General features: G+C 38.9%; 1 protein-coding gene across 1 annotated transcript in view; it reads right to left on the bottom strand.

Moving 5' to 3' along the window:
* The window catches only part of LOC128742388 (roundabout homolog 2-like), a 52,070-nt gene extending 41,779 nt beyond the window's left edge, over positions 1-10,291 (bottom strand). Inside the window, exons 1-2 of the mRNA XM_053838734.1 lie at positions 10,100-10,291; positions 8,913-9,015 (exon numbers count right to left, since the gene is read on the bottom strand). Coding sequence (XP_053694709.1) covers positions 8,913-9,015; positions 10,100-10,291 — 295 coding nt within the window. The remainder of the gene's footprint in view (positions 1-8,912; positions 9,016-10,099) is intronic.
* Positions 10,292-13,768: the final 3,477 nt, after the last annotated feature.

Genomic DNA, 13,768 nt, shown 5'->3' with positions numbered 1-13,768 from the left:
GCAGCCCACTCACGAAACCAACAGCTCGTGAACTGTCAGCAGCCCGCGAGCTTTCGCATTACTTCTTTTCTTTACGAGAACGCATGTGTGAGAAATTTGGACCACAATTAGGGTGCGCTTCGCAACACTGATCCATGTTATGTTTATGTTTATTCTCTTTCTCATTATCTATCTCATTCACTCTTTTTATTTTCTCTCACTCTTATTTTCTCTCTATCATTCTCTCTCACTCTCGCTCTCTTCCTCATTCTCCCTTCCCCTTTCCCTTACATTTTCCCTTCGTCCATTTCCTGACTAAGTAACAATATAGGTTTTATTATACTCTAATAATGACCAAAATAAAACTTGGGTGCTACTTAGGTGCTCTATTTCTTTCCATTTTTCTTTTCCTCTATCGCTTTCCTCTATTTTTCCTATATTCTCTTTTAAATTATTTGAAAAAGTTTTCCATGAAAATTTTGCAAGGAGGCACTAAACTCAAAAAATAAGTCGGAAAAAAAGGAAAATTCACAATATTTCTGCCTTGTTTATTGGTTTTTAAATTTTCAATTATATGCATGTTTTTATGTTTTTCGAAAGTAAATCAGGAACATCGAATATGCTACCCTAAGGTGTTTCGTTGGGGTAGAGACGTAGCTTTCTCGACTTTTTTTGAAGTTTTCCAGCACTGTAAAAATGTTGTCCAAGGCATATTTTCTGGATTCGGACATGTTAGGCACACTGGCAAATTATACAGAACTGAGTTGAGTTCATTTGGATTGAGACGCGTATGGAATGACTTGATTAACTAGTCAGCTTAAGCCGCAAATCTTCCAGTACGTAAAAATCTAATAAAAGAATAACATAGTTCAGCAATTTCAAGTGTTATAAAATACAAATGTTGTCCGATTTCGTTCAAATTTCGCGTACTTGTTCCTTTACGACCCATGGTTTTCTATTTGGCTTCTTAAAATACCCGCTTGTTAGTTGGAGTGTTTGCAAAAATCACTATTTTTGCCTTGATGACTTTTTTTTAAATTCATGACTTTAGAACCACTAAACCGATTTCTGTGATTTTAGTATTAATTGAAAGGTAATGAAAATTCTAAAAAGAGCTTACAAGCTAACGGTTTGATTAAAAAGACAAATTATATTAAATATCATTAATACAACATTAACCATATTTGTGTACCTAGAATTAAATAAAAAGAAAACTTATCCAATTTAATTCTTTTATGTATATTTTTTCTTGAGAGATACGTAATTCGCCTACGACAATGAGGAAGCCTGCAAGTCGTAGGCGAACTACGTATCTGTCAAGAATAAATATACATAGTAGAATTAAATTGGATAAGTTTTCTTTTTATTTAAAATTAGCTGACCCGACAAACTTTGTATTGCCACAAATTAGCCTGTGTTGTACATAAATCATGAATCTCGGATGATCTTTGTCACAATCTCGAGTTTTGCAAGCCCCCCAGTGGGCGGCGCTTCCGACGGCGGGTCACCGGCAACACTCGCGACCGTCTCGTCCTGAATGATCTAGTGTTACTATAGTTACTATAGTACTATAGTACTATAGATCTAGTGTTACTATAGTTTTTGTGGTCTTGTATTGACTAATGTTTTATGGAAGAGTCTCGAATTTCTCGAGTTCGATTAGTTTTTGAGTTTCGCAAAAATTTCTGTTTTATTTGTATGAGAGTCCATATCCCCCTACCACAGGGGTGAGAGGTCTCTAACTATCATAAAATAAATTCAAGACTCCAAAATCTCCCACATGCCAAATTTGGTTTCATTTGCTTGATTAGTTCTCAAGTTATAAGGAAATTTGAATTTCATTTGTATAGGAGCTCCCCTCTTAAAAGGGGAAGTGGTCGTAATTCACCATAGAAAAAATTTCTGCCATCTAAAACTCCCACATGCCAAATTTGGTTCCATTTGATTGATTAGTTCTCGAGATAAGAGGAAATTTGCGTTTCATTTGTATGAAAGCCCACCCTCTTAAAGGGGAGATGGGCCATAACTCGCTTTCTAAAGAAGAGACGGGTCTCAATTCACCATAGAAAAAAATCTTGCGTCCAAAACCACTTACATGTCAAATTTGGTTCCATTTGCTTGATTAGTTCTCGAGTTATGAGGAAATTTGTTTTTCATTTGTATAGGAGCCCCCCTCTTAAAAAGGTAAGGGGTCCTAATTCATCATAGAAAAAATGGTTGACTCCAAAAACACCCACATGCCAAATATGGTTCCATTTGCTTGAATAGTTCTCGAATTATGAGGAAATTTGTATTTCATTTGTGTAGAAGCACCCCCTCTTAAAGTTGGGAGGGGTCCTAATTCACCATAGAAAATATTTTTGCCTCCAGAAACCTCCACATGCCAAATTTGGTTCTATTTGCTTGATTAGTTCTCGAGTTATGAGGAAATTTGAATTTCATTTGTATAGGAGCCCCCCCTCCTAAAGTGGGTAGGGGTCCCAATTCATCATAGAAAAAAAATTTGTCTCCAAAAACACCCACGTGCCAAATTTGGTTCCATTTGATTGATTAGTTGCCGAGTTATGAGGAAATTTGCATTTCGTTTGTATAGGAGCCCCCATCTTAAAGTAGGGAGGGGTCCTAATTTACTATAGAAAATATTCTTGCCCTCGAAAACCTTCACATGCCAAATTTGGTGCCATTTGCTTGATTAGTTCTCGAGTTATGAGGAAATTTGTATGGAAGCCCCCCCTTTTAAAGAGGAGAGGAGTTATAATTCCCCTTATAAAGAGGGGAGGGGTCTCAATTTACCATAGAATAAATTCTTGTCACCGAAAACACCCACATGCCAAATTTTGTTCTATTTGCTTGATTAGTTGTCGAGTTATGCAGAAATTTGTGTTTCATTTGTATGGGAGCCCCCCCTCTTAGTGGGGCGAGGGGTTTCTAACCATCACTAAAACCTTTCCTGGCCCCAAAAAACGTCTACATGCATATTTTCATATCGATTGGTTCAGTAGTTTTCGATTCTATAAGGAACATACGGACAGACAGACAGACAGACAGACAAACAGAAATCCTTCTTTATAGGTATAGATAAAATAAGATATGTCTGTACGGCCTTGGTGGAAGACTTATAGCAAATAAATAAATAAAATTTAATTCCAGGTTTCGTATTCTACTAAGACGCACCAAAAACTTCAGTCAATCATATTTGTGTATCCCTTTTGTTATACTCTGGGAACCGGGATTTGAATTTCTTTTACCAGAAAACTTGAATTTCTTTTACATAAAGGGAGTCGAACATCAAATTGCATCACGGAAGAATCGCTGTAGAAAATTACTCATTGAGTATTTTCTCTTGAAAATTTTGGTAGAAGTAGTTTAGAATGTATTGTTTATACTGTATTTTTATCGCGGTCAGTTTTTCGAAAATTGGAAAAAATGGCGTCACTCGAAAGGCAACGTCGCGAATTTATTTTGCGCAAGCACCTGAAAAATTCTCAAATCTCTCATCATGGATGATGAGAATAACGTAAAGGCGGACTTCCGGCAGCTTCCAAGGCTACTGTTCTTTACCGTCCAGCACAAGTTTGATGTTTCGGAGGAAGTAAGGATGCAGAAACTTTCAAACTTTACCAAGAAATACTTGATTTGGCAAGCGATCTGCTCCTGTGGCAAACAGAGTGCGCCGTTCGTGAGTACCGGGACTGTAAATGGTCAGATCTACTTCAAGGAGTATCTACGGATGCGTCTGCTTCTTCTGTTGAAGCAACACGAGGGTCCTACGATCCTACGATTCTGGCCGGATCTAGCTTCTTGTCGCTATTCAAAGGATGTCCTGGAGTGGTACGAAGCCAACGGGGTTTCTTTTCGCACCCACGGACAACCCAAGTAGCACACTATAGGTCCATTTTGTTGAAGCAACCGAATTACGACTGAAATTAGTCATAATTTGGTTACCACAACAATTTTATAACAACCGTGATAGTGAGGATGAACCACACTCTTAAATTATTCTACCTGTAAATTGGTCGGATTTAGTTAAAGTAAGTTTTAAACTACTCAAAATGCCCTTAAAGTGTACAAACTCAGATTTTGAGTAGTTTTTCAACCAAAAAATTGGTAGTAGGAACTTAAAATTGCGTTATTTGTCATGGAGAATAATTCAATTATCGGTAGCAAGTAGCCAAAATTGGTTGAAATTTTTACCCAAAGTTTGAGTTTGTACACTTTAAGGGCATTTTGAGTAGTTTCAACCTAGCTTTAACTAAATCCGACCTATTTACAGGTAGAATCATTTAAGAGTGCACCCCAACGCATTGAAACTAGGGCCCGTCGAAAAATACTGGACTATTATGAAGCAGGCATTACGGAAGCATCCCAAGGAGGTCAAAGCTGAGGAAGGCATGAAAAGAAAAAGTGGTTTTCCGTACAGAAGAAGCTGCAGCGAGATGTTGCACAAAGTTTTTGAGTAAAATTAAGCGTAAGGTGCGAGCGTAGGTTATGGTATTGAAGTTGACTGAAATAAATATGCCAAAAGGTTACCAGAGGTGGGCACAATTCCGCTAATCCGCTAACAGCTAATTAGCTCAGCTAACATTTTGGTTAGCGGTTAGCGTTATCGCTAATTTTTAAAACCGTTAGCGTTTTTGTTAGCTTCCGCTAAATTTATGTGCCGCTAAATAAACCGCTAACTTTTTTAAGCAAGAGGAAAATTGTTATGAAACATGAAAATTTTCTTTTAATTCAACTATTTAGCTATTATCTACCAATGTAATCGCATAGATCTGGATCGAAAGATCCCAAAACTTCATAAACTTTTGTATGTGAGCACAGTTAATTGACTCATGAAATAAATCAATATTTAAAAACTCGAGATACATTCTCAGAAAACCCCAAGAAAAACTTTTCGATTTATTTACTTCACTTACATCACATAAATTATTTTAAAAAATCATATATCTTGAACCAAGCATCATTAATGAGTGATGACCGAAATAGTCGAATTTCTAAAATATTTTACTGTTAGTCAATTTATTTGGTTTTTTGTAGTTAACAAGCTTATACCGGGCTCTAACAATATTCCAAGAATCAGTTTTGTTGGTCGATAGACAGAAGCCGATGAGCGAACAGCATCACGCATCTCCTCATTCGGAGAATTGCTGTACCACTTTGACAATTCATATCTCAGGAACCAAGTGTGTATGTAGTAGAGCAAAAAATTTTTGGCAATCTAGAAAAAATATTGTTTGGAAAACTCTTTAAAAAAACTTTCTACAGAAAAAAAACTATGTCATGCCTCATGGAAATACTCGTAATTTCATTTCATCCATTTTAAATGTTGTAATGTTCTTCAAAACATTTTTTTTGTAAATGCTTGCAACTTTTTCACGAAATTATTTCATGTTTTTCCAGTATATATTTTTTCTTATACCTTTGCAATAAAGATTTTCTTCTTTCAAAATTGGTCTTTAAAAAAGTATTGCTAAATTTGTGCTGCTAACAAATTTAGCGGTTAGCGGTTAGCGTTAGCTTCCGCTAAATTTTTGATTCATTTAGCGGTTAGCGGTTATCGAAGCTAACGTTTTGAATTAGCGGTTTAGCTGTTAGCGAAGCTAAAATTTCGGTTAGCGGTGCCCACCTCTGAAGGTTACTAATGGGTTATATTTTATTGTCTGAAAGTTTGAAAAGGATCGATCAATTAGGTAATTTTCTACAGCTATTCTTCCGTGATGCAATTTGATGTGGGGCACTCTTTAACATATTAAAAATCAAAACCATAAAGTATTTTGTTTTTGAAGTTCAGTTTTTGAAATATATAAAGTTTTGTCTCTAGCTTGAGGGCAATGGATGTTTCCAGCAAAAAGCAATCAGATTACTTACCAAAAGTATGCTTTTCCTTCTTAGTAAAAACAAAAAGCCTGCATCTCCATTGTATTGCCGCAATTTTATTTCTTTAAAAAATTGTATCTCAAAATTGCAGCAATTTCTTTGTAGGATTGTGATTTACATTCGTTACAAACATGAAAACATAGAACTCATCCAGAAGTTGGTGTCACTTCTAATGAACTTTTGCAAACAAAAGCCAACATTCCAACATTTTATATGGAGGCTCCATTTAAATTAATTTTAAACCAGGCTTGCAAAAACACTTCAAACTCACAAGAGCAGTTCCATGGCTCACTCTGAAAAAATTTTCATCTTCATCAATACTGAAGTGCAAATGCAGCGAAGAACATATGCATCATGCCTGCTACGTTGTGCTACCATATCGCTCTGAGTAGAAATAAAAAGCTCCTCCCGATTGCCTTGAAGTGCAAATTCAGAGTTTTCGGGAGCGAAATATTTCACGCTCACACAAGTCGGCTCAAAAGCTATCAAACTCAAAATTGTGCATCTTGCTAAAGTTGACTTTGGGTAATATATGCACAAATCACGAGATGCAGAAATTTAAACTTGTTTATTGAAATCATGACCTTCATCAAAATTAACCATTATGTGCTCGACAAGCGTACCCGGGTACCACAAATTAAAATGCTTGAAACTTTGGCAATTTTCGACCAATTTGAATTCTCTTAGTACCCAAAGATTCACGAACATATCCACTTCTAGTATGGTGACAACGGAGTCGGAATTGGTTCAGCTGGTTTCCGGAAATCTGATATTACGAGGATGTGTTCCGGAATTAAAACATTTGTTATGTTTTGGATATAATCATAGTAATATGGGCAGCAAGGTACCAAAGTTTGAAGAGTAGTATTTACAGCAAGTTCGAAAATCCTCAGAGAGCAAAACTCAAGCTGAATTTGCATAAATTTATCATCACATTATGCGTTCTATCGCTATAGTTTTTTTTATGTTGTTTTGTGAAATTCTGCTGCAACATTATTTTACCAAATATACTTATTTTTTACTAGCAACTTTCAAGAATGATCTATGGACTAGTACAGTTTATGTTTATAATATTCATAGTTCAAAATGCCAAGTATGCTTTATCACCTTAATTTTTTTTTTTGATAGGAATTGCAAATGTACGTTGTATATAAATGTAAATCAATAAATTACGATTTTCTTATACGAATGTTAATCATAAATTTACCTTCAAATTTATTTTTGCAATCATTTTTCTATCAGTTTTCACTATAAAAGCAAATAATGGTTTATGAGATGAGAACGGTCAGACCTATAAACCAGAGCATGTAGAGATATAGAAGCAAAACCTAGGTGGTACATTCCAATGTTAACACTGAACCTTCTGTTTTTATACGACAGATTTTGCAGCTAGCTGCTAGAGTGCAAGGTAATTACGGCGCCAGAGTTATAATAATTTAACTCTAACAGCCTCTCAAACCCGGGATTCGAACATGCGATGACTGGCTTGTAAGGCCAGTAGTGACGTTAATCATAGAGGTGGGCGAGTATTAGCAATAAAATGTTAACATCACTAAATTATCTGAGGACAATTACAACGAGGGGTGAAAGTTGAGCGATCGATATTGGACACTTTTGATAAAAACCGGTATTGGCAAATTTATCCGAGATTAAGGAAATAATGTTATTTTTCAATAATTTTTCAAATTTCAACTTCTAAATTACTGTTTAGAATAGTAAAACAACAGTAACAATTGATTTCTCAAACCAGAACGGATTTCAAAATACCTCATATTACAACGGAAGGTAATTTTTCATTGCTTTGGAACAATATGATGATTGGTACTTGGAATGCCTATTCTGCAACGGTTTCCCTTAGGGCTTCATGCGGCCATAGAAGTATTTGGCTGGCAACACCGGCAATAAGGGTATACAAATTTAAAAATTTACCCCTGAAGATCGTTTTTCATGGTTTTGACTCTATCTGATGATTTGTCCACGGTAGGACGATTCTGGAACAAATTTCCGCGGGACTTTTATCAGTAATAAGCAAAGCCATGGGTATAAACGTCCTGTTGAGAACTTGACCCTTATTTATCGACAGACTTTGCAGCCGACTATTAGAGTACAGGACATTTACGGGGCTAGTGCAATGATCCTACTGACTCTATAGCAGCACCTCCCGGCCGAAATTCAAACATACGACGACTGGCTTGTAAGGCCAGCACCGAATAGTTCGATCATAAATCATCAAAATGTCTCAAAACAATGATGAATTTTGATATCAATATTGTCGGTATTCTATCCAAAAACATCCATGACAACGCGGATCCCTACGGGAACCCGTTGCAGAATGGCCATTCCGAGGACCAATCATCAAATTGTTTCAGAGCAATAAAAAATTACTTCCCAAAATAATTTCAAGAAATTTGATGCTTTTCATAATCTTTGTGTTGTGTAGATTTTCAAAAAATAGCTTTCGTATGAAACATAAAAAGTGAATATAATCTATAATAAAAAGTGAATGTAAGTAACTGTGCGTAAATAAATAAGATTTGAAGAAGTATCTTCTAAAGCAAATATTCCATTGAAATTTTTCAATGTGCAATCCTCAATGTGTAGTAAAGCTGCTCTTCAAGCGCTCTTCAGTTGGAATATTTCATGAAGTGCAGTTTTCCAATGATTCGGGAGCTTCGTGTTGAAACACTTCAAGGCTCACTATGAGGTTAAAAATAACGAAGTGTTTCGTTGCCATGCTCGCCTCAAATACAGCACATGAGTGAGGCTCTTGCAAGCCTGTTTTAAACTGCAAATCCAACGTAATGATTTCAACCGAAAATATTAGCTAGTTAAAACCCAAAAATGGACTAATAAAATGAAGCTTTTGAAATCATTTGAACAATTTGCCTATGTATTAAGATTCAGACTTTATTCAACTTCCTTGAAGAGATCTGAAAATGGAAATTTAATGTTCATGCAATATCGATCCAGACAGCGAAAGCCGCCCTTCTTTTACGACTCTTCCCGAAACCCTCTCCCTTCTCCACAAATGGATCCTTCCGCCGTCAACAACCTACCTGACACCTGCAGTGTCGCGTTGCGACTCCTCGCCACTCCGAGCTCGTTCCGGGCTTCGCACCAGTAGACGCCGGCGTCACTTTCGCGACGTGAGTGCACGACCTGGAAAATTAGAAAAATAATTTGAAAGAAGCATCGGAACATGGGAACATCGGAACCGTTTGTTGCAGTCCGGTTGGCACTCAACGGGGAAGCAAGTAGGTAGCAAGTCGACTTGATATATGGAAGATCGAATTGACAAGGGTTGAACACCGCCGGAAGGGTGATGAAAAATGTTCCGAAGAAACGGTAGATCTGGTGAAAGCGCCAGCAAACGCACGGGGAGGCTATCTTTCTGCACCACCATCACTCGGCACGTTGCAAAAATATGCTTAACTGGGGTTAATATTATATAAATAATAATCGTGAAAGTTTGGTTAGGTGTCGAAGGTTAAGTGCCTGCTCGATGAGCATCCGGATTCCGGACCTACTGAGAAGGTGTTACGACTTGTGATAGGCTGAAACAAAAAGGTGCTCTACGGGACGGGGGCTAATTAAGCAAATATCCTTTTCAACAGCGGTTTTGTTGGAGTTATAATCAACATTTATTTGATTATGTGTGTGAGAATGTAAGAAGCTGTCGTGCTGAAGCATCATCATCGTCCTCCTATATGCTCGCCTAAAGACATATGAAACTTTGACACGAAGGATCTATTTTTCTTCCGTGATCAACTTAAAGCAGTTAGAAATCACGAAGAGTAACGAGTGGAAAAAATAATGCATCCTTCGTGCAATGCATACTTTATCCTGTGGTGGCAGTCTGGTCGTTTTTTTTTTCTTTTGCTGGGGAGTTGTTTTCTGCAGTCAGTAAGCAAATGATTTTATTACCCAAGGCGACAGTTTAACCGAATCGCGCGGACCAGTATTCCGCAGCGAAGCGAACGCAATCTTCTCTTCCGTAATGGCAGAGGAATGCAGTCGAAAAAATAGGAGCAATTTCCATTTTTTATTACTCAGTGCAACTAAGAATGAGGAATAGAAGCACACAACCAGAGAGCTGCAGATCTACCGCTTGCTGCAACTACCATTTTGCATAATTTATCACGAAAAAATGACTGCAGCGCTAACAAGTAACTACAAATTGTAAGATTTTATGCTTTTAATCATTCACTCACTTTTGTTCAATTTAAATTTTATCTTAACTTACCTTCAGAAAAAACAGTCCTCCAGCGGGGAGTAGAATCTTATGCGATCCCTGCTCCGCTTTGATCGGCTCACCGTCCTTGTACCAGGTGATGGTAGGCGACGGGATGCCTTCCGCCTTGCAGTTGAGCGTGGTGGGCTCATGCCGGGGCACTATCACGTCCAGTGGGTGTTCGGTAATTTTTGGGTACTCCATGGCTGCAAACAAACAGGAAAAATAAAGCAAACATAAGACCTCTGTAGTGATAATCCATATTTATCAGATTACACGATGTAAATGTTTTTAAATATTGAACACAAACTGCTGAGCTATGTTTCGGGTGAATGAGGGCAATGGAATGCCCTCTCCCCGCTGAACCGGATTAACAAAAAACTTCCATTACAGCCATCATTCCGGATCGCTTGTGTTTGTCGGTTTCATTAAATTAAGCCGATAAGTCGCCTCATTTCGAGTGCGGTGTGTACGTCGCTCATCGGACGAGTTTGTGCGGGAGTCATGGCAGGACGAAAAAAAAAACAGAATTCTGAGTGCAAAACATTTACCAACCACACAGTACGGGACAGTGTGTAGTTGTAGCTACTACCTACTATTTACCCGGTCCAGTTAATATCGAATGCCATCAAAGCTAGCTAGAAAAACCGACCAGAGCCGGAGAAAGTTGGCCACTTTTACCAGTTGATCCTATTTGGCGCTTGAAAAACTGTACAGTAAAGCTTTAGGGAAAAGTTACTAATTGGCAACATTTTCCGGAAAGAGGTATTTCGGTTCACGCTAGTTTGCAAACTGACAGAAGTTGAAAGTATATATTTTTGGTCCTGTTGATGTTTGTGCGGTAAGGCAATGTTGTTTGAGTTGACTTAAAATTATAATTTTTTTTACCATAAAGTTAATAAGTTGTGCCTTACTGAGATTTCTCGAAATCTCTTCAGTTGTCGAAATTGACAGAACAAATTGTAACCATAGCTTCTGCTATAATTCTTCAATAAATTAATTAGTAAATCATCTCCATGAAGGGTACAAACGGGCTGTCCTTTCGGATCCACTTTTAACTAGCTGCCGAAACAATTTCAAACCCGTTAACAACCGCACCTCGGAATGGCGAGGAGTGAGAAGCTTGTGCGGAACCATCAGACCGGCTGGCGGTCATAATTTCTGGCAGTGCAGTGACATTAAAGTACGTCCGTGCCGCGCGCCTTTCGCTCCGGGATGGCGGCCAATTTCGCTAGCCGCCGGACAACACGACAGATAGCATAGTTTTTAGCGAAATACGCGCTAATGTGTCGCCGACCGACCGAGATGAGTTATGATTCGCTTTTTATTGTCTCTCCCAGTGGTAGTCAGTGTGTTGCAGTTTTATTATCGCGTCGCTACAATGGATGCTGCGAAATTGTCGGACAGACAGTAGAATTTTCAAAGCCATTTTTCAAGCTTAAGTGGTTTTCGCTGGGTTCTATAATAACGTCGTTGTGGAAACACTTAATAACACTGTCGAGCAGGATGTAATCTACGATGTCACTCTGGTCTCCATCTGGGAAGACAGTCAAGATCATCGTCGTCACCCATCGATGTACTGCTAAAGGGAAGAAAGCCAAATGCTAAACTTCGACTCACTATATGTGTCAATTGTATGCACGCCAGGCCAGGTATGCAGTCTTCTGGTCGGTCAGCTATGTAGCTGTTTCACAAGGATTAAAGGATAACAGCATATTTCCACTCTAAGTCGACCTCCATCGGCGAAGAGCTGAGATGTCATTGATAGTTATCCAAGCGTTCTCTTCTACTGACATTCTCTTGAACCGCCAGCTTACCCTTACAGCTAGGTAAAGCTTGGTTTGACCAACTCCTAAGTACTGAACTGTCGATAGATTAAGATGTCGGCTTCAAGGAACATGTTTCCGCAGAGCGAAAGGAGCACAGTTCAGCAGGGTTGACAGGAGCAACGATTCAATTTTCTCCTACCTTATCAGTTCTGTCTTTAGACGAACTTGCATCTCATCGCCAGGCGAACCGTTTACCGACGTATCTGCGACACGGGCGACGGCAGTCGCTGCTAGCTAGTTATTAGCATTTAATATCTATGTGCAACTTACGCGCGAAGCCAGCCCCGACTGATCCGGCAGAAGCAGCACAAGCACAAGGAAGTAATCACGGGACTAAATCGCTCTAGATTGTCGCACAGAAGCTCCACTAATTGAATAAATTATAACCACCTCCGATGCCAAAGCAGGCTGCTGCGGAAGACACTAAAGACGGCAGCTTCGACGGCTGCTGAACTGAATGCTCCGGAATGTGTCCCGGGGAGAAATAGTCAAGCTGCCAGGCAGGTAAGGTAGGACGGTGTTGTGACTTCCTACCGCGCGAAAGGATATAAATTGTCAACGTGCACACACACACTGCCAAATGGTGGTGGCGGCTTCCGATGGGGAAGCCAGTTCTCCGGTGCTGCTGCTGCTTCTAGGTGCAGCCCAGGTAATGTTTTGCTTCCTGGTTGGCACAATATGGATCCTAGCCAGCAAACACGTGTGGAGCCCCAGAACGTGAAGGGTTGATGGAATTGTTAGAATGTTGAGATATTTACGAGAAATTCTGCTGCGAGTCGGTTCGAAATATGCAGCTTGCATTCCTCCTCCGATTGGCAGCCAATGATTGATGTTAGAATTCGTCTCCGGCTGTGATTGTTGGCTTTGCGGTTAATTTGGATCAAGCACACTTGAGCGCTAAACGGGTTGTTCCGCGAAATCGATATTTCACCACTAATAAGCCTTGGTTACCTACTACAAAAGTTAGTTCAATTTAAGGGAATGCCTCTTACTAGTTTCTAGCAGTAGTAAATATTTTAAAATAAAGAATAAATATTTTCATGTAAAAATAATATATTAAACCCTAAAATTGAAAACTTGCACGGCGAAAAATGCTTCTTACTATTTTCCTATTGTTTTTGACATTGCCCCTAACTGGAAATTGCTGACAAAACTAGAGGCTCAATTCAACTTTTCCTCTGCGGTTGTGAACATGTTGTATCTATATCTTCAAAGCAGAAAACAGACAGTATACTGTGGGGGTCGCCACTCTCTGTTCCAGATGCGCCCAATCTACATATGGTGTACCGCAAGGCTCAGTCTTTGGACCATTGCTATTCTGCTGCTGCCTGAACAATCTTCCGACAATTCTTAGGTTTTGTTCCATCCATATATATGCTGATGTCTTACAACTATACATCGGTCGTCTTTGTCCCTGCACTTTGGAAATAATCAAGATAATGAATGCCGACTTAAAAAAAATTCGGGGTGATCACAGTGAAGCGGGCTTGCAATCAAACCTCAAAAGCAAAGCGCTGTTTAAAACAAGTCGACGACGGCGAGTAACTGGACCTTTTCCTTCGGTAACATGCATCAAGACAGACGGTAAGATCATCCAGAGGTCGGGCAGTGTGAACAACCTCCAGAGTGGGACGATTTAATAGCCCAACAATGTGGAAGATTCATGCTGGTTTCCGAATACTATACTTAAGTGTTTCTGCAGCACCGGTCAATACCAATCCCAAACTATCAAATCGCTAATCATGTGTGGCATTAAATTGCTGCGTACGTTTCGTTCATGGTTTAACCCGATATAACCATGTGAGCCATCTGCAGAAGAATTTGGTGGGATGTTCTCTACAAGTTTTCAACG

This window comes from Sabethes cyaneus, chromosome 3 (assembly GCF_943734655.1).
Source record: "Sabethes cyaneus chromosome 3, idSabCyanKW18_F2, whole genome shotgun sequence".
Lineage (NCBI taxonomy): Eukaryota > Metazoa > Arthropoda > Insecta > Diptera > Culicidae > Sabethes > Sabethes cyaneus.
Note: the sequence above shows the minus strand (reverse complement) of the source record. Positions and strands in the feature narration are given on the sequence as shown.